The sequence below is a fragment of the Nothoprocta perdicaria genome, unplaced genomic scaffold (assembly GCF_003342845.1).
Source record: "Nothoprocta perdicaria isolate Ctin4 unplaced genomic scaffold, notPer1 scaffold_83, whole genome shotgun sequence".
NCBI lineage: Eukaryota > Metazoa > Chordata > Aves > Tinamiformes > Tinamidae > Nothoprocta > Nothoprocta perdicaria.
In genome coordinates this window covers 1,812,915-1,838,428 of record NW_020456121.1, presented here as the reverse complement: position 1 = coordinate 1,838,428, position 25,514 = coordinate 1,812,915, and the positions used below count along the sequence as shown (strand labels likewise).

The 25,514-nt window shown below is 40.1% G+C and overlaps 1 protein-coding gene across 1 annotated transcript in view; it reads right to left on the bottom strand.

The window, feature by feature from the left end:
• The window catches only part of TTN (titin), a 231,130-nt gene that overhangs the window by 2,792 nt on the left and 202,824 nt on the right, over window positions 1–25,514 (bottom strand). The window contains exons 277-308 of the mRNA XM_026052057.1: window positions 25,152–25,448; window positions 24,465–25,052; window positions 24,049–24,351; window positions 23,611–23,907; window positions 22,921–23,208; window positions 22,534–22,833; window positions 22,140–22,442; window positions 21,678–21,983; window positions 19,802–21,568; window positions 19,391–19,687; window positions 18,220–18,507; window positions 17,818–18,117; window positions 15,672–17,738; window positions 15,278–15,580; window positions 14,892–15,197; window positions 14,502–14,792; window positions 14,081–14,380; window positions 13,670–13,975; window positions 13,097–13,402; window positions 12,714–12,995; window positions 11,836–12,427; window positions 11,441–11,730; window positions 11,021–11,320; window positions 10,204–10,506; window positions 9,603–9,905; window positions 8,900–9,484; window positions 8,461–8,766; window positions 8,072–8,371; window positions 7,224–7,799; window positions 6,818–7,123; window positions 6,105–6,698; window positions 49–5,990 (exon numbers count right to left, since the gene is read on the bottom strand). Coding sequence (XP_025907842.1) covers window positions 49–5,990; window positions 6,105–6,698; window positions 6,818–7,123; window positions 7,224–7,799; window positions 8,072–8,371; window positions 8,461–8,766; window positions 8,900–9,484; window positions 9,603–9,905; window positions 10,204–10,506; window positions 11,021–11,320; window positions 11,441–11,730; window positions 11,836–12,427; window positions 12,714–12,995; window positions 13,097–13,402; window positions 13,670–13,975; window positions 14,081–14,380; window positions 14,502–14,792; window positions 14,892–15,197; window positions 15,278–15,580; window positions 15,672–17,738; window positions 17,818–18,117; window positions 18,220–18,507; window positions 19,391–19,687; window positions 19,802–21,568; window positions 21,678–21,983; window positions 22,140–22,442; window positions 22,534–22,833; window positions 22,921–23,208; window positions 23,611–23,907; window positions 24,049–24,351; window positions 24,465–25,052; window positions 25,152–25,448 — 19,892 coding nt within the window. The remainder of the gene's footprint in view (window positions 1–48; window positions 5,991–6,104; window positions 6,699–6,817; window positions 7,124–7,223; window positions 7,800–8,071; window positions 8,372–8,460; window positions 8,767–8,899; window positions 9,485–9,602; window positions 9,906–10,203; window positions 10,507–11,020; window positions 11,321–11,440; window positions 11,731–11,835; window positions 12,428–12,713; window positions 12,996–13,096; window positions 13,403–13,669; window positions 13,976–14,080; window positions 14,381–14,501; window positions 14,793–14,891; window positions 15,198–15,277; window positions 15,581–15,671; window positions 17,739–17,817; window positions 18,118–18,219; window positions 18,508–19,390; window positions 19,688–19,801; window positions 21,569–21,677; window positions 21,984–22,139; window positions 22,443–22,533; window positions 22,834–22,920; window positions 23,209–23,610; window positions 23,908–24,048; window positions 24,352–24,464; window positions 25,053–25,151; window positions 25,449–25,514) is intronic.

The window sequence follows — 25,514 nt, the reverse complement described above, 5'->3', positions numbered from 1 at the left end:
TTATCAAGAATTACAATTTTATAGTCAGTATATTAAATAATTACTTACAGGTTGATTATTTTTAAACCACTCAATTTCAGGAGAAGGATCCCCAGAGACCTCACAGGTGAGCAGCACATCTTGTCCTTCATTGACATTTTGAGAYTTAGGCTGCATGATAAATGCTGGTTCATTGGAACGTTCTTTAGAAAAGGTGAGATTGTACTGACATTTAATAATGCCTTCATCAGTTTTCCCTTCACAGGTGAGTATACCTTCATCTTTATGACTAGTTTTTTTGATGGTTAGAGTGTGATCACTTCCAGAAACACCGTATCTATAATCATCTGAATTTCTTAGCTCCATTCCGTTCAGCACCCATTTTACTTCAGAGGCACCAGGAATGTTGGCTTTCAAGGTAACTTTTTGCCCTTCGGACAATGTCATGTGAGTTGAAGAAGCTTTAATTTCTGCTTTCACCTGCTTAACATCTTCAGTAACAATTGACTTCTTAATGACTTCTTGAACTGCTGCTTTTTCTTCAGCTACCACTGCTGATTTCTTCTGGGTAGAAACTTTAAGTGCCTCAGCCTCTTTCTGAGTTGATTTATGCATTTCAGATACACCTCTTAATTGGGAATGGATATTTTTAAATACTTGGCCAGTAAACTGAAAGCTAGTTTTTGAACCTCCTCCTTCCCCAATGATTTCACAGGTGTATTCTCCTTTGTCAGATTCTGTAAGCTCATGGATTTTGAGTTCATAGGTGCCATCAGCTGCATAATGAAACTTGAAATGACTGTCTTCTTTCAGTTTTTTGCCATCCTTGTACCAAGCCACTTCTCTCACACTTAAAACGCTGCTTTCAACTGCACAGGATAACTTTACGCTRTCTCCAAGAGCTTCTGCTTTCAGCTGCTGTTTTATCTTGGGGGGAGAAGCAGTTGGTAATTTTACTTTCTCTGTTGGTCCTGTTTTATCTGCAGGTGGTGACTTTGCTTTTGGGGGAGCGCTGATGGGTTCAGGAGATTTCACTCGTTTAGGAGACTTAACTGGCTCAGGAGACTTTACGCGAGGCTCAGGAGATTTGATTCTTGGAGGAGAGGTAATTGCTTTTTCAGGAACCTTTGTTCTCTGAATGGTCAAAGTGAAGTGCGCTTCCTGTCGTCCTTCAGCGTTTTCCACCACAACCGTGTAACTTCCTTCGTCTGACATCTGGACGGAGGAAATTTCAAAGGTAGACTTGTACTGTGTTCGTGTTACTTGGAAGCGCCGTGAAGAAACAATAGGTTGACCTGCACGAAGCCATGTTATCACTGGTGCTGGTTCACCATCCACATCACAGGAAAATCTTGCAGTCTCCCCTTCAGAAACTGTGATTGACCGTGGTTTTGTAAGGATTGTTGCTGGCAGAGTGCTTTTAAATGCCTTGTGTACAGTCCTCTCTTCCAGTGACTTTTCTTCCGCTGCAGTCTTTTTCTCTTCAGAAGCAGCATAGTGTTCATATGATAAAAGTGATTCTCTTGTTGCTGATATTTCTGATTTGACCTCTCTCACCGAGGAAGTTGCTTCCGTAGCAGATGCTTTCTTAAATGAGGAGACTGCATATGCCTCTGTTTTTGTCAAGTCAGGTAAAATTGATCTTGGTACTTCTTCATCTCGGCGCTGAGAAGAATAAGTAGTGTAATCTCCTCCTGTAACATCTAAAGTTGCATAATCAGAACATTCCCCTTTGTAGTTTGTACACACAGCCCGGTATGTGCCACTGTCATCAATATGACAGTCGAGAATCTCCAGAGTTAATACACCACTGGTATTAGTAAAATGTATCTTACTGCTCTCATGTATTTCCACACCATTATGGTACCACTTCACTTCAGCAGTTGGCTTTGACTGGACATTTAGAATGAACCTCGTATTATGGCCACATGGYACCCGGTGTGAGCGCATTCTCAGTGTGATACGAGGAGCATGGTCAAGAGTGAAAGGCTGTTGAGTTAGAACTTCGTATTTCCGTTCCATTGTTTTCTGAGTTTTCAGAGCAGATTTCATGGACTCGTATCTAGAAAATATATCGAATCTCGCCATTCTCTCAAACCGAGAGAGTGATCTTTCACTAGAAACTGGGCTAGGTGAGCGTGGTCGAGTTCTCTCTGGCGTTGGTGATCGTCTCTCAATTTCTTCAGGGGGCCGTGACCGAGGTCGAATTAATTCAGATACTGGGCGCATCAGCTCAATGTAAGTTGGAGAAAGAGATCTTCTTCTCCTTAGTAGTCTAGAGGGAGGTGAAAATTCCCTGTGGACATGATGCAYCATTTCTATCTCTTCTTCTTCTTCTTCAGATGCCATCTCCATTATTTCTCTTTCCCTCCTTCTTCTAAGTCTACTCTTTTCCTCCTCTGCCATATATTCAAGTTCACTCCTGTATTCAGAGAGTCGTYGAGCAGTGCCAACTGGACGGAGCAATTCTTCATCTTCTCTGTCTTCCATTATTCTTTGCTTTTGTTTTGGTGGTCTGTAGGCCGCCCTGTCATGGCGCTGACGAAGCTCTGCATAGCTTGCACTGGTTTCAGCCTTAGTAGGGATGTGATAGGTTGAATACCTCATCTCTCTTTTCCTTTCCTCCTCTGAACTGACCTGTGCTCCTTCACTAGAATACCGAAGGGCAGACAGCTCAAAGCGTGGGGGACTTCTGCTTGGAGGGGAGGCAGAAAAGCCTAACTCAAGCTCTTCTTCAAGACGCAGTCTTTCCTCTTCAGTTCTCTTCATGGCTAAATAGTCGTCAATAGGCAGGAGTAACTCCTCATCAGACAAGTCACCAAGCGATCGTCTTCTTGGTCTGTAGTAAAATTCATAATCTGGCGATGGAGTTCGTCGACGTGCTGGTCTCACAGTTTCAAGATCATCTTGTGTTAGTTTTGGTATGCGCCATTTAGGTTTATACTGATCAGTAATGCGTGGCAATGGCATCACGTAGAATTGCTCCCACCGGGAAAGACGTATGCGTTTCTGACGTTTCTGAACAACTTTTTCAAGTTTTCCTGGCATTTCATACTGGTCTCGCAGTCTCTTGTACCACTTCATATCTGACAGAGGCACAAAGTGTTTAATGTTCTGATCTTCTTCAAGAGCATGTTTGCGAGGCTCTGGGACTTCATATGGCATACGAAGTCTCCTTTCTTCCTTCTTTTCTTCTTTCTTAATCTCATATTCACCTTTGACAGTTTTAGTGCTAACAGCTGGTTTATATAATATAGCAGCTTCTCTGAGAGCCTCTTGTGCAGTCTGTGTTAACGGAACAGCTTCAGTCCCTGAAAGGATTTCTGCCATTCTTAGGGTCTTGTCAATTTGTCTTTTTACGTGCTTCTCCCGCTCTTCTTCTGTCTTGTACTCACGCTTGACATATTTCACGCGTTCAACTTTCAGGTAAGCCTGGCAGCTTGTAGATCCGGCACTGTTTGTAGCAGTAACTCTGTAATAACCACTGTCTTCTGGTAAAGTATCCCTGATGTGTAAMGCATAGTAATCTAAGCCTTCATGAATTATATCAAAATTAGGGCCAAAGGATAGAGGTTGACCATCTTTCTCCCATTTCAGTGTTGGTTTTGGTACACCAGATACCCTGATCTCAAAACTGACACTTTGGCCTTCTTGACATTCTGCATTTGCCAGCAGTCTCTTAAACATCGGCCGTAGCGTGGCATCTGCAGGAGGTGGATGTGGAATCACGGTCAACTTAGCTTTGCAGCTATCTTCTCCATATTTGTTGCGTGCCACGATACTGTATTCAGCATCGTCCTCTTCAGTGACATTATTGATGATGAGTTGGTAAAGACCTTTGTCTGATTCAAAAGTGTACTTTCTATCGTCATCACCTGGTTTGATTTTCTGGCCTGATTTGAACCATGTTACGCGAGGTTCTGGGTGGACTGTTATAGTAACTCCAAACCTCACATTTTCTCCAACATATGCGGTGCGATTGTACAAAGGCAGAGTAAATTCTGGTGGACGTTCAAGTAGTCTCATTGTATCAACTCGGCGTTTAACTTTCCTAACAGTTCTACATCTGTAGTACTCAGAAATTTCTCTCACACCTTTAACAAAAAGTTCAGCGTAAGAGCTGTCTTCACCGTAGTCATTTACTGCCTTGCATCTGTAGGTACCATCATCTGATCTAGAAACATCTTTGACATAAATTGTTGCCACACCATCTTCATATTTGATTTCATATTTCTCATTGCTCTCTAATTGCCTCATACCAAAGTACCAGGTGACTTGTGTAGACTGATCATAGTTTTCAATCTTACAAACGTATTTGGCATGTCCTCCTTCCTCTACAACAGCATGCATTATCTGCCCAGCAATGGGACCAATGTCAATTGGTGCAACTTTAACTTTGGCCACTGTTACCCCTTTCTGGGATCTGATTGCACCTCCACAGGAAATGCGGGCTACTGACACTACTGTGTTCCATTCCTTCTTTACTAGAGTTTGGTAGTAGCGTCTGTGTCTTAATGTCTTGATGGTTTTAGTGCTGGTCTTTTCAGTCTTCTGTTTCAGCCACACGTGGTTAAGTGCTTCTGCAGCTGTCATCCGAGCTTTTCTTTCCTTCACCAGTAGGCGATCAATGAAGTCCAAGGCCTCAATGCTTATGTCTTTGAATGCTTCATCATCAAAGTTATATTCAGCATTTAGAATATTTTCAATAACCTGTTGATTTGTTTCCGCAATGAAAGGATTAATGCCACTGAGGAGTATATATGCTAGAACACCAACTGACCACATGTCACTAGCTGTGCTGACCAAATCGTGATGATGTATTTCAGGTCCATAATATTCAGGAGAAGTGAACTGGAGTCTAAAGCTGTCTCCAGGCTTCAGCTGTCTGGCTTGACCAAATTCAACAATTTTAATTACCGAGCTTCTTCTTGTGAAGTAAATAATATTCTCTGGTCTAATATCAAAATGTCCAATGCTGTGACGATGTAAAAATTCTAGTGCATCACAGACCTGGCGGATGTAACTTACTATTTCCCTTTCATTCAGCTCAAATGAAGCTGTGCTAATTCTTTCAAAGATGTCAACTCCAGATATGAACTCAAAGATCATGACCAATTCTTCTAGACTTTCAAATGATTCATGAAGATACAGGATATTTCGGTGTCTAGCAATGTTTAGAATGGAAATTTCTTTCTTTACTAAAACTTGGTCAGCACCCTTTACTTTGACAAACTTAGCCAAGTAAGTCTTTTTAGAAACGGCCTCAACACAGCGGTGTGCAATTCCGAACTGCCCACGTCCAAGCTCTTCTGCAATCATGTATTTGTCGTAGAGCTCCTTTGTAGAATAGTGAGCTGCTTTAGTTGTGGTGACTTCTCTGCTCTCATCAACTTCTTCATCATAGTTCATTACTCTGGTCTTGTCTTCCTTGGTTATAATTGGTTCCGTAGGTTCAGAAGGCTGGCTTTGTCCAAATTTGTTTTCTGCAATTACACGGAATTGGTAGGTGGTCTTGCCAAATAGATTCACCACTGTGTATCGTGTATCACGAGCTTGTGCAACACGAAGCCATCTCTCTGCTGTTGTAGCACGTTTTTCAACTGTGTAGTTTATGATTCTGCTTCCACCATCAGTAGCTGGTTCATTCCAGGTTAAGTTGACTGAATCCCTTGAAATGTCAGTTACTTTCAGACCTCTTGGTGGATCAGGCACATCAGCAACATCTAATTCAACTGTTTTTTGATCAATGCCGAATCTGTTTTTGGCACAAACAATGTAGAAACCGGCATCCTTTCTGTCAACACCATTTGGGAAAACAAGACAGGTGAAGGAGCGTGTAACAATGACTTGGTAGTGTCCATTGGTATCAATAAGGTCTTGTCCCTTCTGCCATGTGATCACTGGCTGGGGTTTGCCACTGAATGGGATCTTGATGCTTACTACTTCCCCTCGGAGGGCATGAACAGCTCCCATGCCTTCCAGGTTTTTGGGCAAGTGAATCTTTGCAGGAACTGGAATAGAAAGAATAAAAACATTAGTAATGCAATACCTGTGAAAAGCATCAACATTCTAAATATTCAGAGCTTGAAAATAATTTGTTTTAGGCATCAAAACTCTTTATTCACCTTCAACGTCCAAAGAGGCAGTGCCAGACACAGATCCTCCCTGGTTGGTGGCTCTAACTTGATATACAGTGGCATCATCATCTGTTACATTTGTGATGATCAGCTGGTGATATCCACCCTTGAATTCTTGTATCTTGATTTTTTCACCATCTGGCATGATTTCTTTACCTTGTCTGTACCACTTAACAATAGGCTTAGGATGACCAGTGACTTTGCAGACAAATGTGGCATTAGCTTGGAATTTCACATTCAGATTTCTTAGTTCTTCTTTGAAATGTGGAGCTTGAACAGCTACGTCAGATTTTGGAATGACTGGTTGTGATATTTCACTCCACTCACTTTCACCACCTAGATTTTCACATTTAACGCGGAACTCGTATTCAAGACCTTCAATAAGATCTTTCACAGAATAGACCGTTTCACGAATTTCATCTGTTGTTACTGAAATCCACTTGTTTTGTTTTTTCTCACGCTTCTCAAGATAGTAAGTTCTAATCTTGGCACCTCCATCACTTGCAGGTGGTTTCCATGAGACTACACAAGAGTCCTTTGTAACAGCACTTGCTACTGGCTGACCTGGTTGTCCTGGTTTTTCTGTAAAGGATAAAAAGATTAAAAATTTCAAGTAAGCTTGTCTTGGCAATTATGCAAGCATTAAAAATAAATAAATATTCAGACATAAAAAAAAAAAGAATATTCTGGTGTTTGCTTACCAAATGGAGGCTTCATAACAACAACGGATGCAACCTCTAGTGCTTCACTAATGCCATATGTATTCTGAGCAGAAACACGGAAGTAATAGCCTGCATTTTCAGTTAGGTTAACGATTCTACAGGTTGTGCCTGAAATGCTTGAAGATACAAGTTGCCATTCGGCTCCTTCCTTGGCTTCGCATTTCTCTATAACATAATTTGTTATCATAGAACCTCCATCATCTTCTGGAGGTTTCCAGCTAATGACTACAGAGTTCTTCAATACAGACTCTATAACAATGGGCCCTTCTGGTTTATCTGGCTTATCTGTGGAAGGAAAAAAAAAAAGAAATACAATTTTAGTGCTTTTGGTAATAAAATATTTCAGAAAATATTCCACAAAGACACTAAAATAAAAATAAATTACCTTGTATTTCAACATTAAGTACAGTGTCAACTGTTCCAAATGTGTTACTGAGTTGCACTTTGTACTTCCCAGCGTGAGTCTTGTGTTGGACATTCTTTATAGCAAGGTGGGTATAATGCTCTGTGTTCTCTATAGTAACAGTTTCTGATCCTCTCAAAGGCTTGTTGCCATGGAACCAGGTTATTGCTGGCACTGGTCGGCCAATATACACAACGTGAAGGCGGAGGGTACCACCTGCACCTGCGTAGTACTTCTCTTTCAGTGGGAAGCCAGGGTGGAACTGAGGAGGGGCTTGCAGTAGCAACTTGCCGCTAGTTTCAATTTCTCCAACATCGTTGGTAGCCATACAAGTGTAAAGCCCTTCATCCTCTTGTTCATCTGTCATTACTGTCAGTGTATGGTTGCGACCGTCAGAGGACATCTTGTATTTTCGGCTTTGCACCAGCTCTTTGCCAAAGCGATACCATTTAATATCAGGAAGAGGTCTCCCAACGATTTGGCATGTCAGTTGAGCTGCTTCACCCAGCTTAGCTGTAACATCCTGCATTTCTTTTCTTATGGCTGGTGCTTCTCCAGCTGTGACAAAGAAGGGTAAAAATAATGGAGGTTACTGTCAAATTTTCCTCAATTACTGGTATTTTTTCCTTAAATTACTGGTAATTACCTCAACTTCCTATATTACCGGTATTCAATTCTCATTTATACTTGTGCCTCTTATACCTGCAGGACTGTGCTTTAGGACAGTTGTGTTAGCAAATAACATCGAAAGCAAACAGCATTTTAAGTGCAGCACCACAGTTTATAATATCTAAAAATCACAAGGAATACTATAATATATTTGTGCTTACATGTTAGCTTTGTTTTCACTGCCATGGCAGTCCTTCGAGGTCTGCTGAGGCCTGTCTGATTTTCTGCAAAAACACGGAATTCATATTCTGTAGCTTCCAATAGACCTCCTACTGTAAATTGCCTGTCCTTGATGAGTTCTTTGTTGCATTTCTTCCAGGTGCTTTCTCCAGACTGGCGATACTCAACCCAGTAGCCAAGAATCTCTTTGCCACCATCGCTTTCAGGTCGTTCCCATTCTAAGGTAATGCTGTCCTTAAATATAGAGGTGATCTCAATTTCTCCAGGTTGACTTGGCTTGTCTGAAAATTACAATAATTACAAAAGTTAATTTCCTTCCCAAATGTCTCTAAATGGCTCCACGGATTTGTTAATGCAAACATTTTCTTACCAAATGGATCCTTGCATACAACTGGTTCAGAAGCAGGACTTGCTTCACTTTCACCTATGTCATTTTGAGCAATGATACGGAATTGATACTCAGCATCTGGAACAAGGCCTGTGACTGTGTACATGGTGGTGGTGATTTGAGTCTTGTTATGCCGAACCCATTTCTCTGTAGATGTCTCTTTGCGTTCAATGTAGTACCCAGTCACACGAGACCCACCATCATCTTTAGGTCTGGACCAGGATAAGTTAACAGAACTCTTTGTGACATCAAGCACCTCAGGTGGGTTATTTGGAGGCTCTGGAGGATCTGTTAATAATGATAATAAGAGTGAGAATAATAGCAAAAGCAACAAAATAATTGCATAATTGCACATTTAGAACTATAGTGTAGCAGAGATAACCAGGATTTTTATTTCACAAAATCTAAAATGAAGACTTACTTAGAGGTGTCTTTGGTATGGCTGGTTCTTCAGATTTGAGAGATTTGCTAATACCAAAGTGATTTTCTGCAGAAACACGGAAGTGGTATTCCACATTTTCTTTGAGGCCTTTCACCACTAATGATGTCCCTTTCACTCTAGAGTCAACAGTGTACCAGGCAGCCTTTGGTACTTCTCGTCTCTCGACGATGTAACCTAGAATGTCTGCACCACCATCATCTGTAGGATGTCTCCAGCTTACTCTGACAGAGCGAGCTTGTATATCATCATATTCAAGTGGTCCTTCTGGTGGATTTGGAATGCCAATCACTCTGACTTTAATATATACAGCTTTTTTGCCACACTTGTTCTCAAGCACCAAGTCGTAGGTGCCAGAATCTTCTCTTTCTGCGTCTTTGATCACAAGTTCTGTGTGAGTTTCAGAAGTTGCAATCATGGCCCTCTTGCTGATGTCATGTCCTTCTTTTGTCCATTTGCATATTGGGATGGGCTTGCCTTTAATTGGTATTGTCAGCCTGATAACTCCACCTTGTCTCACCATAAGACCTTCTTGGTATTTTTCATCAAGTTCATAGTCGGGGTATTCTGTAAACAAAATCAACATGTCATGCTATCTCTATTTAACAGATGGTATCATACCTTCTTTTGGCAAAATGCTTCTTTGGGACAACTTCCAATAGAATTAAGACTTCAAATGTCTTACCAAGCATTTCTGTTACTTTGACTGTTCCTGGCACTTCAGCAGGTTCTCCTGGCCCACCAGCATTGCAGGCTAACACGCGGAATCTGTACTCTGCACCCTGTGGGAGATGTGTCAAGGTGTATTCACGAATCTTGGTTGGAGTGGTATTGCATTTGGTCCATTCAATCTGATCAACCTTCTGCATTTCAATTAAGTAGCCAGTAACTTTAGAACCACCTTCATCTTCTGGTGGACTCCAGGCCAGGGAAACAGATGTTCTTGTAGTATCAGTGACTCTTGGATTCTGAGGTTTACCTGGAGGAGCTGGAAGAGAAAATCAGATATGTTTTTCTGGGTTTTTTTGTGAATATTTAAGAGCTGTAATAACTGCTAACTTGCAACATATAATATCTATTTAATCAAGGTAGTGTTTATGCAGAAAACTTAAGAATGAAAGATATTCAGTAATATTTTACTTGATTTTTTTCAGTCAGAATCTGTTCTGCTATTCATTAACATATCCGGATATAATTTTCAAATAGTTAAAAGGACTTGTATTAATATCATTCTGCCATTAATTGCTCAATCTAACTGAGCAATTCCCTAATAGGGAATTACTTACCAATTGGATCTCTGGCAATAGCAGACTTGGAAGGACGGCTGGGTTTCCCAGAACCTCTGGCATTGATTGCTGTAACCCGATGTTCATATTCTAACCCTTCAACCAATCCAGTGGAACGGTAACGAGTCATAGTGACTGGAACTTTGTTTACACGTATCCATCTATCTGCTCTAACTTCTTTGCGTTCCACAATGTAGCCAGTTATTGGAGAGTCACCATCATCTTCTGGAGGATACCAAGTTAATGTCATGCCATCTCGAGAGATATCAAACACTTCTGGAGTGCCGGGAAGACCAGGAACACCTGTGAAAACAAAATACAGATTTAGAGAAGAAAGTGTCAAATGAATCTACACATTAATAACACATAGCAAATTGTGAATCACAAAGACAGTAAATATCAACATCCTACTGAAACTCTTTTCAATCAGCATCTATCAAAGTACTTTACCAATTAGGTCAGTGAAATTATGCCTGTGTTTGTATGTAATGGGAATGTGTGTTTGTAATGGGGAAAAAACTGTTTTCCGAGGCTAGTGCAGACCTGGGCATAAAATCCAATTTCCAAACCAGGTCTATGCAGTGCATCTATAATAGCTATACAGAGCAATATATGTAGGTTTATGGATGGCATTTTTTTTCTCCAGAACTATAGGAAGACTACTCTGCCTCATAATGCATCACATTATGTGGTAAAAAAAAAAAAAAATCTGAAAATCTTATCTATGTCTGTGCATATAAGTCGATGTAAATTACTTTCTATGGAGAAATTAGCAAAAAAAGAACAGAGCTAGACAATCAGGAAAATTCAGACTTACGGATTTTGCTCTTGCATTCTATCACCTCAGACTGCAGGTAGGATCCGATTCCAAAGCGATTTGTAGCAGCTACACGGAAAACATATTCTGAACCTTCAACAAGCCTAGTGAACTTAAATGTTGTCCTGGTTACTGATTCTGAAACTGGTAGCCATCCAGGACGGTGAGCATCACGCTGTTCAACCACATAACCACTAAGTGCAGCACCACCATCCAGCTCAGGTGGCTCCCAGGAGATGGTTACATAATTTGAATCAATTTCATCAATTCGGATAGGTCCAACAGGTGGTCCAGGTTTGTCTAGGAAGAAGAAAATTAAAAGATAAAAAATTATAAGTTAATGATGAGAAAAAGGAATCATACTAATGTGTCAGAGTTCATGATTAAGAAAGATCATCAACAACTATCTTGAATACTTACCAAGGATTATAACCTTTATTGTATCAGTAACTGTTCCACTTGTGTTCTTCAGTTCAAGTGTATATTCCCCAGTGTCGTGTATAGTGGTCTCACGCACTGTTAATTTAGCCATTTTGGCAACAGTCTCTATTTTGATGCGTTCTGATTCTTTTAGTTTAGAACCAGCAAAGAACCAAGATGCAGCAGGAGGTGGTCGCCCCTCAATTGGAATAGCTAACTCAATCGGCCTGCCAGCAGGTACATGAATGGTCTTCTGAGGTATTCCAGCGAGGTCGATTGTTGGTAACACTACGGAAAGAAGAACATTGATATTTTAAATATTTTATAAATATTACATTCACTTGCTGCAATTCTCACTTTTTTTTTTTTTTTTTTTTTTTTTTTTTTTTTTTTCTTTTTTTTCTTGTACGGTCACTGCTGTAACAATCTCTCTTGGTTCTGACACACCTTTCTGATTCTGTGCTCTAACTCGGAACAAGTACTGTTCACCTTCATTGAGAGAGATGATTGTATGCTCATAGACAGTAGGCTTCAGTGTCACTACTTTCAGCCATCTTTCTGTTCCAGCTTTGCTGGCCTCAATGACGTAGCCAGTCAATCTGCTGCCACCATCATGTGGTGGCTTCTCCCATGCAAGAGTAACAGTTGACTTAGTGGTGTCTACCACTTCAAGTTTTTGTGGTACCATGGGAACATCAGATACCAGCACTGCATCAGATGTTTCACAGGCTTCACCAATGCCATAAATATTTTCTGGCAGTACTCTGAAGTAATACATAGCTCCCTCTAGCAGCCCGGTAACTCTGTAAAATGTCTTGCTGCATTTAGTAGTGACGGTCTTGTAAGCTCTCATGGAAGCTTCACGTTTCTCAATTATATAATTGTTGACTGGGGCACCACCATCAATGGTTGGAATATCCCAAGTAAGTGTCACAGAATCTTTTGATACTTCTTTAATTCTCACTGCAGCAGGTGGACCAGGTGTATCTAAAACAAAATCAGAAAATATTATTTTTTCTTTTTGCTCCTTTCTTCTCTTGCTCAATGACTGAATTCTGCATACAAAACAAAACACCGCTGTATTTTACTTTCATAGACTACATAGCTTTAGAAATTATGTACTTTCTTCTGTTTTAGTTTGTTTTTCTTCCATCTTGAATACTCTCATGTTATTTAAGCTACAAGCTTCTTTGGAAATAACTTTATTTCTTATTCTTGAGAATCATGCATTATGAGTGATGCAATAATCATATGCAATTGTAGCAGTACTTACCATACACTTTTACCGAAATAGTTGCTGATTTCTTTCCTGATTGATTTTCAGCCTCAATAACATATTTTCCAGCATCATACCGATTAACTTTGTCCACAAGAAGCAGAGTGTAGCTGTCTGTAGTATCAATAATAGCTCGGCTTACAAGGTCAATACCCTGCTTGCTCCATGTAATTACTGGAGTGGGTCTGCCAGACACAGAGACCATTAAGCGCAGGGAACCACCAGCTCTGACTGTAACAGTCTTCTTCAGATCATCAGCAAGGTCAAGCTCAGGTATTTCTGATGAATGGAGCAAGAAACATTAAATGAATTAATCTTGTAATAGCTCTAAAGGAAAATATAATTCTTCCTTAAAAATATATATCAAATTTTTAAATTACCTATTCTTTCCACAGGTTCTATTTCTGCTGATGATTCACTAAATTCACTCATCCCATTCACATTTGTAGCAGCAACTCTGAATTGGTATTTCTGGCTTGTTTTAAGACCAGTCACAGTGAACTCAGCATTCCTTAGAGTGGCAGTTGTATGTGGCCGGTACCACTGTTCAGTACCTTCTTCTTTCATTTCAAGAACGTAACCTAAGATGTCAGCACCACCGTCATATGTTGGCTTTGACCATGCTAAACTTATGCTGTGCTTGGTAGTATCCACAATTCTTGGAGCTGATGGAGATGCAGGAGTATCTTTGAAACAGAAGAAAATGCATTTCACATTGGAGCAGGGAACATTTTACAATTAAAATAACAACTAAAATTTCTAAACAACTAATTCCTAGAAATTCTTTTGCAATGACCTATCAAAGTTTTATTTGGATTTTTTTTTTTTTATAATACAAGCCAGCTCAGTTAACTCAAATATGCTTTTGGATATCTTAATTGAAGTGTCAGCTTGGCTTTATGCTATACTATTATAAATGAGTATTAAAGTATATTTTAAAGTTGTCAGCTTACATGTTGGTTCTTTGCATAACATGTATTGTGAAGCATCACTAGGCTCACTGTTCCCAGCAGCATTCACTGCAGTGACACGGAACTGGTACTGGCTGCCTTCCATAAGACCAGTGACTTTCAGTCTAGTATCATAAATAGTGTAATCTCTGTTCACTCGAGTCCAACGCAGACTTCTCTTTTCACGTTTGTCTACAAGATAGTCCTTAATCTCACTGCCACCATCTGATTCTGGTTTAGTCCACTGAATAATGATATGTTCCTTGCCAACAGTCACTTCTTCAGGGGCACCAGGTCGTGATGGTATAGCTGTTTTTTAAAAGTTGAAAGAAATGTAGTATTATTTTTCAAATTGTTTTTCTGTGACAAATATTCCAAACATTTTGACATGCAACCAAAGGTAGTAACACTCACTGAAAGCATTTCTGGCAATGACAGGTTCTGTTTCAAGTGGAACGCCCGCCCCATACTTGTTGACTGCTCTCACACGGAAGATGTACTCATTATTCTTAATAAGTTTTGTTACCACACATGATAATGTCTGGCACTCGTTCTCAACAATAACCCAGTGGAGTCTGCTAGTTTCACGCCTTTCTACAATGTAGTGGGTGATGGCTGCCCCACCATCTTCCTCAGGAATGTTCCATGCCAGAGTACATTTCTCCTCTGTTACTCTGCTAACAGTGATTTTGCCTGCACATGGACCTGGTGAATCTGTGTAGAGATGAAAAGAAGTACTGTTATTAGCAGCTAAAGGACAAGCTTCTCAGGCTTGTTTAAAAAAAAAGTATATATAAAAGAAGTATATTAAATTACTTAATCATGGAATACATACCAAGGACTTTTACAACAACAGAAATTTGCTTTGTCCCACTGGCATTTTTAACTGTTAGGGTATATTTTCCACTATCACTTCTGTCACAGAACTTGATAATTGCGATGGCTCGTTTGCTGGTGTACTGCAGAGAGATCTTCTCACATAGATCCAATTCCCTATCACCTTTGGACCAGAAGACTTTTGGTTCTGGTTTCCCACCAATGGCTGCATCAAGGACAAGATCAGATCCAGCCCTAATGGTGACAATTTCTCCTTGCAGTCTGGCATCAAGTTCAGCCTTTGGTGGTGCTGTCATAAGGGAAAAGAGATTGAAAATAAATTACATGGCAGGAGTGAAAAATGGCTAAGAGGGAATATTTTTAAATGCTTCAAATGAATATTTCTTACAGTATTCATCTTTGCAAATGACAGCACCAGTCGATTCAGATCCTTTGCTCATCACACCAGCAGCATTCTTTGCTAATACGCGGAATTCATATGCTTCGCCTTCACCAAGAGCTGTCACCGTAAAGAAGTTTTCTGAGACAATGGTATAATTGCATTTCAGCCAGCGTCCATCACCAGATTCATTGTATGGTTTGCGCTCTACAATATAACCAATAATTTTGCTTCCACCATCATAGAGTGGTGCTGACCAGCTCAGTGATACTGTAGATCTGGTGACATCTGTTACTTCTGGTCTTCCTGGTGGATCTGGAGAAAGAAAATAGAAAATGAGAAATGCAGCTCCAATTTAGGTTAAATAATAAAATAGCTCCAAAAGTAATACTTACCAACTGGATTTTGAGCCATTACAAGTCTGGAAGCTTCACTAGCTTTGCTAACACCTGCAGCATTTAGGGCATAGGTTCTGAATTGATATTCCAGGCCTTCCACCAATCCTGTAACTTTGTAGTCGCATTCGTAGCATGGCACTTTGTTTTCCTTCGTCCAAAGGATGGTGTTGCGCTCCTTCTTTTCAACCCAATACCCAATGACTTTGCTGCCACCATCATGATATGGTTCCTCCCAGCGAATGGCCATGGCAGTTGCAGAAACAGAATAGACTTCTGGCCTTGAGGGTGGGCTTGGTGGAACTATGTGAAAACAGGAGCAGAGGAAAATGTTAGCTGCTACAAATATTTACATCAGGAGGAAAAAGAACCTTGTAAACCGTGTTTCACTTACCAAATGGATGCTCAGCAACCACTGTTTTTGATTCGAGGGGTTTGCTGACACCGAATCTGTTTTCTGAGCTTACTCGGAAACTGTACTCCTGGTATTTTGTGAGATGAGTGACTTTGATCTGTGTACGCTTGACACTGGAGTTTACTAGCTGCCATGCTGTTGTGCCAGATTCACGTTTCTCTACAATATAGTTTGTAATGTCGCTGCCACCATTATCTTCAGGTTCCTTCCAGGTCAATACACAGGACTCAGCTGAGACAGATGATATCTCAATCGGGCCAGTGACTGGGCCTGGCCTTCCTATGACTACCACTGTGACAGTAAATGTTTTTGTACCAGCAGTGTTTTCAAGTGTCAGGTAGTATTTGCCAGAGTCACCTCTCATACTGTCCTTAACAGTCAGAGTGGTTCTGTCTTTTGTTGTCTTGATGGTCACTCTCTCTGTTTCCTTCAGTCTCATCTCCTCAAGTTTCCAGGTCACCTTTGGAGCTGGGCGTCCACTAATTGGTATATCAATAGTAAAGGCGCTTCCAGCCTTGCAAGTTATAAGCTGTCTGCTTATTTCACTGAGATCTGCTGTTGGTTCAATCTGCGGTTCTTTAATAATAACTGAAGAGAAAGCTTCTCTGGGCTGACTGTAGCCAGCGTCATTCTTTGCTTTGACCCGGAACTCATATTCGCTGTTCTCCGTAAGGCCTTCGACAGTGAAAGTAAGTTGTTTGGTTTGACCAGCTTCAACCCAGTAGTCAGATCCTTTTTGTTTCATCTCAAGAAGGTAACCAGTTACACGGCTACCACCATCATGGTCAGGTTTAAGCCAGGCTAATACCGCAGAAGATTTGGTAGTATCAACAATATCTAGTCTCTTAGGTGGAGCGGGTTCTTCGGTGGCTACTACTGGTTCAGTTAATTCACAGGGTTCCCCTACACCATATTCATTTTCTGCTGACACTCGGTAGTAGTATGGCATACCTTCTGCAAGATCAGTGACCTTAAAGATTTGACGAGTGCATTTTGAACTCACTATCTGCCAGCTACGACGGCTTGCTTCTCGTTTTTCCACAACGTAGTGATGGATGCGTGAACCTCCATCCAAAACAGGAGCATCCCACATTAAAGTAATAGATCCTCGGGTCACATCTTTAAATGTAATAGGACCTGGTGGACCGGGAGTGTCCAAAACCTTGACAGTAAATGTAATGGACTTACTTCCACTGTTGTTTTCTACAGTAAAGACATACTTGCCAGCATCATTTCTATTGCATTCCTCCACAGTTAAGGTGCTGAATGAATCAGTTGTTTGAATGTCAGCACGCAAGCTAAGATTTGCATCTGCTTTGGACCACACAGCTGTAGGAGTGGGTCGTCCAGAGAAGGCAATAAAAAGACGAATGCTTGCACCCGCTCTCACAATGTGAGTCTGCTTGAAGTTTGCATCAATGTCGATTTCAGGTGCAGACAGCCTGTCCACAGTTTGGACTGCAGCAGGAACTTCACAGCTTTCTCCTTTGCCAGCACCGTTGACAGCACTAACTCTGAATTTGTAGTGTTCTCCTGCTTCCAAGTCCACAACAGTATATTTAGTAGCAAGAACAGTCTCTGCATTGACTTTCTGCCATGCTTCTAGGTCAGCTTTGCACATCTCAATGATGTACCCAATTATTTCCATGCCTCCATCAAAAACTGGCTTGGTCCACTCTAAGCTTACACTGGTCTTCGATGTATCTGTCACCTTTACAACATTAGGAGCACTTGGTGGGCTAACTGGTTCTCTGCATTTGATCAGCTTTGATACGTCACTTGGTGGTCCAACTCCTGCAGCATTTTCAGCCATGACATGGAATTCATATTCATTGCCTTCAATAAGGCCTGTTACTCTGTATCTTGTCTCAGCAATGGGCCTCTTACTGGATACTTTAACCCAGCGCATGCTCTTCTTTTCTCTCCTTTCTAGGATATATTCATTTATCTCACTTCCACCATCTGACTTTGGTCTTGCCCATGTGAGTGTGATACTGTTTCCTGTTACATTGGTAGGCTCTGGGGTTCCTGGTGCATCAGGAAGAGCTAAAAAAAGGAAAAACATCATTAGAAAAATGAGATGGTAAGTCTAAGGTTACTTCTACAAAACGAGATGGAAACTTACTGTAAGGTATTTGTGCTGTGACTGGATCAGACTCCAATGGTCTGCCAACGCCAAATTTGTTTACTGCAGAGACACGGAACTGGTACTCATTGCCTTTGATTAACTTAAGTGCAGTGTAGCTGCACGCTTCACACTTATCATCAACTAATGCCCATGCAATCCTGCTGGTTTCACGTTTTTCAATTATGTAGTGGGTAATAGTAGCGCAACCATCATTAGCTGGAGGCTCCCACCATAATGTCAGTTTTTCTCCAGTAACATTTGTGAATCGTATTGGTCCACCAACTTTTCCTGGTGTATCTGCAATATTAAAGGTTCAGAATTATAATTTGCTGGCACTTAGGATACTAAGTAATAAGAAGAAAACACTACTTTAAAACAGCATGATGTTTGGAGCAGTACCTTGTACTCTGAATGTAATATCTTCTCGTTTAGTGCCTGAGGCATTTTTGGCTTGTACTGTGTATACTCCACGATGCTCCCGAGTAGTATCTCTAATGAAGATGGTGCTATGCCCAATAGCTGTAGTTATTTCTATATTCATCATCTTCTCAATCTCCTTACCATCCTTAAACCATGTCACCTGAGGTACTGGACGTCCTTTGATTATGGCTTTAAGTCTAATGCTCTCACCAGCTTTAACAGTAAGGCCTTCAAAGTGCTCGGGGCCAAATTCAATTGTTGGAGCAACTGAAAAAAAAGAGAATGAAGAAACATCAATCAATTGTCTTATTGCTAAGTATTTGTTCTTGATACTCTCTTAAAAGTTATTATAAAAGGTTGTTATACAATCTTTTTCCCACAGGAAATGACATTCTCTAAAAAGCAGTTATATAAACTATAAACTGAATTTTCATGTTAACATACTGTGCATAATGTTACAAAGCTGAAAGATTTCAATATATGCTGCTACACTATGTCAAACTATCTGAGGCAAAATTTCATTTCCAAATCATTCAGTTATACCATCTATGGCTTCCTTCCATCTTCGCTGCTGATGATTATCCAACACTGATGCCTTTAAGCAAAGAAGTCTCTGTATTCCCTGGTCAGGTTGAAATTACTAAAAGCATCTTCCTGGTGTTCACAATTATTAGAAACTTTATTTATATAGAATTAAATATAGTTTAGAACTATTTATATAGAAACTATATTTATGTAGAAACTACAGGGCTGCTCTGCATAATAAGCTTGCCAAACCTTAGATGTGAACTGTTGAAGTTGCCACAAGGTAGCAAAATCATAAATTTATTTTAATACAAAAATATACGTGCTGCACAATTTCAAGACATGTTTTGCTTTCCATTATATCTCAGTAGACAAAAATGTAGTAACAAGACAAAAAGAAATCTAATAATATGATACTCAAACATAGCAACTCATTGCATGAGTCTGCTATATTCTGGACTTAAATTTAGCCTTTCCTGCCCTGGAGCATGTAAAGAAATGAGTCTTGAGTTGACCAGAAGGGCAGTCATGCATTCTTTCCCCATCTAGCCTCATATCTTCAGTCAGTACGGCCAGAAACTGTTTTCACTACCCAGATACAAGTATGTTAAGAAATAATTCTTACTGCTTTCATCTCTGGTCATGATGTAGCCTGATGACTGTGAAGGTGGGCTGACTGTTCCAACAGCATTTCTTGCAAGCACTCTGAACTCATATCGGTCACCCGAGCTGAGTCCTGTAACTGTGTACTGGCATTCACTGACATCAGTAAAGTTACACCTCAGCCAACGGTCTTCGCTTCCTTGCCGTTTTTCAATGCTGTAGGCCACAATTTTACTGCCTCCATCACGCAGTGGGGCGGTCCATTTAAGGGTGACTGTTTCTCTGGTGACATCAATGTAATCAGGAGTACCAGGTGGGTCTGAAAGGAAAATAATTGAATCAAGATATATTTTTATTCAGCTTTTAAAATTATTGCTCACCATAGTATACAATACCAGAACTTTATTGACCAAGAGACTGATCATTCACTCACCTACTGGAGATACTGCCAAAGTGAACTTGCTTGGCTCACTAGCTCGGCTTAGACCCGCAGTGTTTTCCGCATATACTTGGAACTGGTATTCCAGGCCCTCAAGCAATCCAGTAATCCTGTATTCTCTGCTAGATATTAATGCAACATTAACTTTCTGCCACAAAATGCTGTTTCTTTCTTTCTTTTCAACATGGTATCCAAGAATCTCTGAGCCACCATCATAAGCAGGAGCATCCCAAGATATGGTCATTCCATCAGCAGTTACATTGTAAACAACAGGTTTGCCTGGTGCACCTGGTGGTCTAAATTGGTGTTTTGCCACAACATCTGCTGAGACAAGAGGTGGGCTCACTCCATATCTGTTTTCTGCACGAACTCTAAACTGATACTCAGTGTCTTTGACAAGGTTTGGTACTTTGAAAGTTGTTCTAGCAGCACTTGAACACACCAGCTTCCAGTTGAGTTGTGAAGTTTCTCTCTTTTCAATACTGTAGCCAGTAATTTCTCCTCCCCCATCATCTTCAGGAGCTTCCCATGACAAAACAACACTATCTGCTTTGATTTCATCAAGTCTTAAAGGTCCTTTTGGCTTAGATGGAGGTCCAAGAGTTATGACTGTGATGGTAAATGATTTTCTGGAGATCATATTATCAAGAATTAAAGTATATTTGCCACCATGCTCCTTTTTCACATTCTTGATGCTTAAGCTTATCTTATTTTCAGTTTTCTTGAAGCGAAGTTGTTCAGTTTCTTTAAGAGGGAGGTTATCCTTCAGCCAGCTCATTGATGGCTTAGGTTTACCTTTATAGGGCAATTCAATGTGCAGGTTATGTCCAATTCTTACAGAAATCTGACCTCCAGGAATATCAGAAAGATCTGCCTCAGGTGTTATTGTATATTCCTTCACTGTAATGGGTCCAACAGTAACACCATCACTCATTCCTTTTTCGTTTTTAGCAAATACTCTGAATTCTACAACAGAAAGCTCCTTAAGTTTTTCAACTTCAAATTCACAGGTCTTGCTTGTACCTGCATATGTCCATTCTTTTTCCTCCTGCAGTTTCTTTTCAATAATGTAGTCAGATACAATGCTACCACCATCGTAGTCAGGTTTGCTCCAGTGCAACTTAACAGAGGTCTTTGTAGAATCTTTCATGGCCAGGTCTTTTACAGGTCCAGGTAGGTCAGCAGCTTTCACTGGTTCTGAAGTCTCACAAGGTTCACCCAGTCCAATTTCATTTTCTGCAAGAACACGGAAGAAGAATGCCGTCTTCTCTGACAAGTTAGTTAACTTAAAGGTGGTATGAGAACACTTTGTTGTTACTGTAGACCAGGCTCTCTTTGTAGCGTCTCTTTTCTCAACAACGTAATTTGTTATTTCAGAACCACCATTAATAAGTGGAGGCTCCCATACCAGTGTAACTGTGCCACGAGAAACATGCTTAAGCTGCAGTTTCTGGCAGGCAGATGGTGTGTCAAGTACTTTTACATTCACAAATGATGATTTTGGTTCTCCAACTCCATTTTCAATTGTAAGAACATATTTTCCTGTGTCATTTCGGGTAACTTGGGGAATAGTGAGTAATGTAGAAGACTCCGTGTTCTGGATGATATATCTTTCATCCGTCCCAAGATTTTTGTCATCCTTTCTCCATGTGACAGTTGGAGGGGGTCTACCTTTGAACGGAATCATCATTTGCACATCTTCACCAGCTTTAGCAATGATAGAAGTTCTGAGAGCAACATCCAGATCAATCTCTGGTGCCACTGTGGGAATAATAATGAAAGTGAGCAATACATATTTAAAATGTAAAATAAGAAATTATTTTAAACATCAAAATATAGAAAAATGATAAAACACTGAAAAGCATAGTACCAAGAATATCTTTAGCTTGAACAGGTTCCATCATTTCAATAGGCTCTCCTTGTCCAGCACAGTTTACAGCAGATACACGGAAATAATAATTAACACTTGGCTGAAGATGGGATACGACATACTCAGTTGTTCTCACTTCTCCCTTAGTGCTGACTACAGTCCATTCCTGCTCTTCACCTTCCCTTTTCTCCACTACATAGCTTGTAATTGGACTTCCTCCATCATAAGCAGGCTTGATCCAGCCAAGGGTGACAGATGTCTTGGTTGTATCCACAACCTTCAACTTTGTTGGTGGACCTGGTTTATCTGAAAGTGATAGTTTAAGAAAAAGATCAGAAGCCCTATTTACAAATTAACTGTAAAAGAAAAAGAATAAAATCTACTCTGTTACATTTTGTTCAGTCCCATACAAATGGCCCACTAATCCCTATCCAATTTGATGCGCTGCATATTGTTTCTTACCAATAGGATCTGCAGCTTTGTAGAAGTCAGAAGCTTCTGAGAATGGACCTTGTCCAGCTGCATTGACAGCACAAACTCGGAAATGATATTCACTGTTTTCAGTCAGACCTGTCACTTTCTGTCTTGTGTCACGAATAGTTTCTTTAGTAACCTTGAACCAACTCAGACTCTTCTTGTCACGTTTCTCAAGATAATATCCTGATACTTCACTGCCTCCATCAACGGTGGGCCTATTCCAGACAACGGTCATAGAATTCTTGGTTATCATTGTAACCTCTGGTACACTAGGTGGTCCAGGTGTAACTGAATTAAAAATACATACATGTCAGTAGGTCAATACGAAGAAAAAAGACAGGACAATTCAGTTACATCAGTTAATATACATGTTTCTTACCAAATGAATTTTTGGCTATAACTGGTTCAGATTCTAGGGAATCACCAACTCCAAACTTGTTCACGCCGCGGACACGGAATATATATTCATTTCCTTTGATGATTTTTGTGGTAGTTATGATAGATCCCTCCAATTTTTCAGAAATTAAAGACCATACCACCCGACTTGTCTCTCGCTTTTCAACAACATAGTGTGTTACAGGTGCACCACCATCATCTGCTGGAGGTTCCCACATAATTGTGATCTTGTCAGCAGTGACTGTCTTAAACTGTATAGGCCCAGTTGGGGGTCCTGGCTTGTCTGTTGAAGGTGGAAGAAAGGAGATGTTAAGTATATTTCTCTGAATTACTGTTCAACTGCATAACAGTATAATAGCTCAAAACATACCAAGTATCTGTACTCTAACATGGGCTGATGCTGAGCCCATTGCATTCTTCAGTTTTAATTCGTAGGTGCCACTGTTAAGTCGAGTCGCATCCTTGATGAGTATAGAAGCAAATTCTGTTGTGTTTTCAATAGACAGTAGTGCAGTAGTTTGTATTTCTTTGCCATTTCTAAGCCATTCAATTGTAGGTATAGGCTTGCCTGAGATGCCTAGTTTTAGCTTAAAAGTTGTTCCTGCTTTGTATTTCACTAATTCTGTATATTCTGGTGGCACATCAATTTCAGGTGCACCTTAATAAAAACAATAAGAATAAAAAAATTAAAATCCACAGAATTATTTTATATTAGTATTTAATAAGAATAAAAATAGTAGTGCTTTATCTAAGTTGCTATGCACAATAATTACAGGCATTTTAGAAATGCTGATTAAAGCAAAGCTAGCGTGTATGTCCATATGGGCAGACTACTGTTGCTCAAAGAAGAAAAATAAAAATATCACAAGACTTAAAAAATACACACATAGTCATAGAAATGCATTGTGATCATGCCCAAGTAGTTCACAATCACTGAAGCTTATTAAATCAAGGTAAATTAGGTTTCCCTATTAAAAGGACAATTGTTGAAAAAAAGATACTTCTTTTAAGCTTTCTCGTATCACAAAACCGTACTGTTATATCATTGCAAAACACTTACCATATGTATCAACACATGTGATCGGACCCACAACATCTGATGGATTACTAATGGAACCAACAGCATTCTTAGCAAAGACTCGGAATTCATAGCGGGAATTCTGTGTCAGACCAGATACTGTAAACTGAGTCTCAATAACATTGGTGAAGCTAGCTTTTGTCCATCTGCCATCTGGAAGATCACGCTTTTCTACAATATATCCAGTGATCTTGCTACCGCCGTCAAATGCTGGTTTCTGCCATGACAGAGTGATAGCAGTCTTGGAAATATCTGACACACGAACATTTCTTGGTGGTTCTGCAATAGAATACATGAGGATAATGAGAGCCAGTGTTAGTTTTGTGTATTAACTTACTGGATAAGAAATAACATCATGGGGGGCTGGGGGGGAAGCACACTAGTTAAAATGTCCAGACTCTATTTTCTAGAGATACATACCACAAGCATCAATTGCAAGGACAGGATCAGAAGGATGACTTGCTTTTCCAATTCCAGCTGCATTTTCTGCATAAACTCTAAATTCATAGATTAGGCCAGCGCTGATGGTTGTGACTTTAAAGTGAGTTGTGCGAATGAGGGTCTTGTTAGCCTTCTGCCACAGTATACTATTCCTGTCCTTCATTTCTAGGTGGTATCCAACGACTGCACTGCCTCCATTATTGACTGGTTCATGCCATCCAACAGTAATACTCTCTCGGGTGACATTAGTGACCCATGGTGTAGAAGGAGGCCCAGGGGTAGCTGAAGAGATCAAAATAAGTGGTCAATTGTTAACAAAATTAGTCTATCAACAATTAAGCATTAAAATGTCAACATTTATAGTGTGAGAAGCATATGAGAAGTATATTACTTACTGTAAGGAAGCTTGACAACCACACACTGTGAGTCAATGTGGTCGCTGATGCCAAAGCGGTTCTCTGCTTTGATACGGAATTGGTATTCTTCTCCTGTTGTGAGCTTCATGACTTTAATAACAGTTCTAGCGACAGTAGCAGACACTTCAGACCAAGCAGCAGTGCTTGTTTCTCTTTTCAGTACAATATAGTTGGTAACTTGACTTCCACCATCATAGGCTGGTGGCTGCCATTTCAGAGTTACACTTTCTTCAGTGATATCACTAAGGACAACAGGACCAACAGGAGGACCAGGTCTATCCAGGACAACAATGTTAATAAATGATTTTGTGGTGCCACTTGAGTTGGCAGCAGTAATATCGTATCTGCCAGCATCAGCAGCCACACTTTCTTTAAGGTTAATAATAAGACTTTCTGCTGTGGTTTCTGTATGAAATCTCATGGTAGCTTTCAGTGGGACACCATCTCTAGACAAAGTCACCTTTGGCAACGGTTTTCCAGAAACTGGAATTTCAACTTTTAGGTTTGATCCTGCTCGAATATATACAGTATTATGAGGAAAGCCCTTCATGTCAACCTCAGGAGATTCTGAAAAACAAAACAAACATTTAAAATGTATTATTTTTTTTTAACCGGGAACTCAAAGTAATGTTTATCAGCTTTTGTCTCTGATGTCAGGAAGCGTACCTAGATGCTCTTTAACAGTAACTGGGAGTAATAGGTCCTTAGGATCACTTAAACCAGCTTGGTTTTCTGCAGACACTCTGAAGAAGTAATCAACATTCTCCTTAAGACCATGAACAACATGATGAGTTGTCTTTACAACTGCACACTTAACCCATTTTTGTTGTCCTTTCTCAAGAGCTTCAATGAGATAGCTCACAATTCTGCTTCCGCCATCATGTTCTGGTTTTAGCCAAGAAAGAGAAACACTGTCCTTTGTGACATTTGTTACTCCGAGCTTTTCTGGTGGGCTTGGTTTTTCTGGAAAAAAATGCAATGAGTTAATCAACATAACAAGGTTTTTTTTTTTTTTTTTTTTTTTTTTTT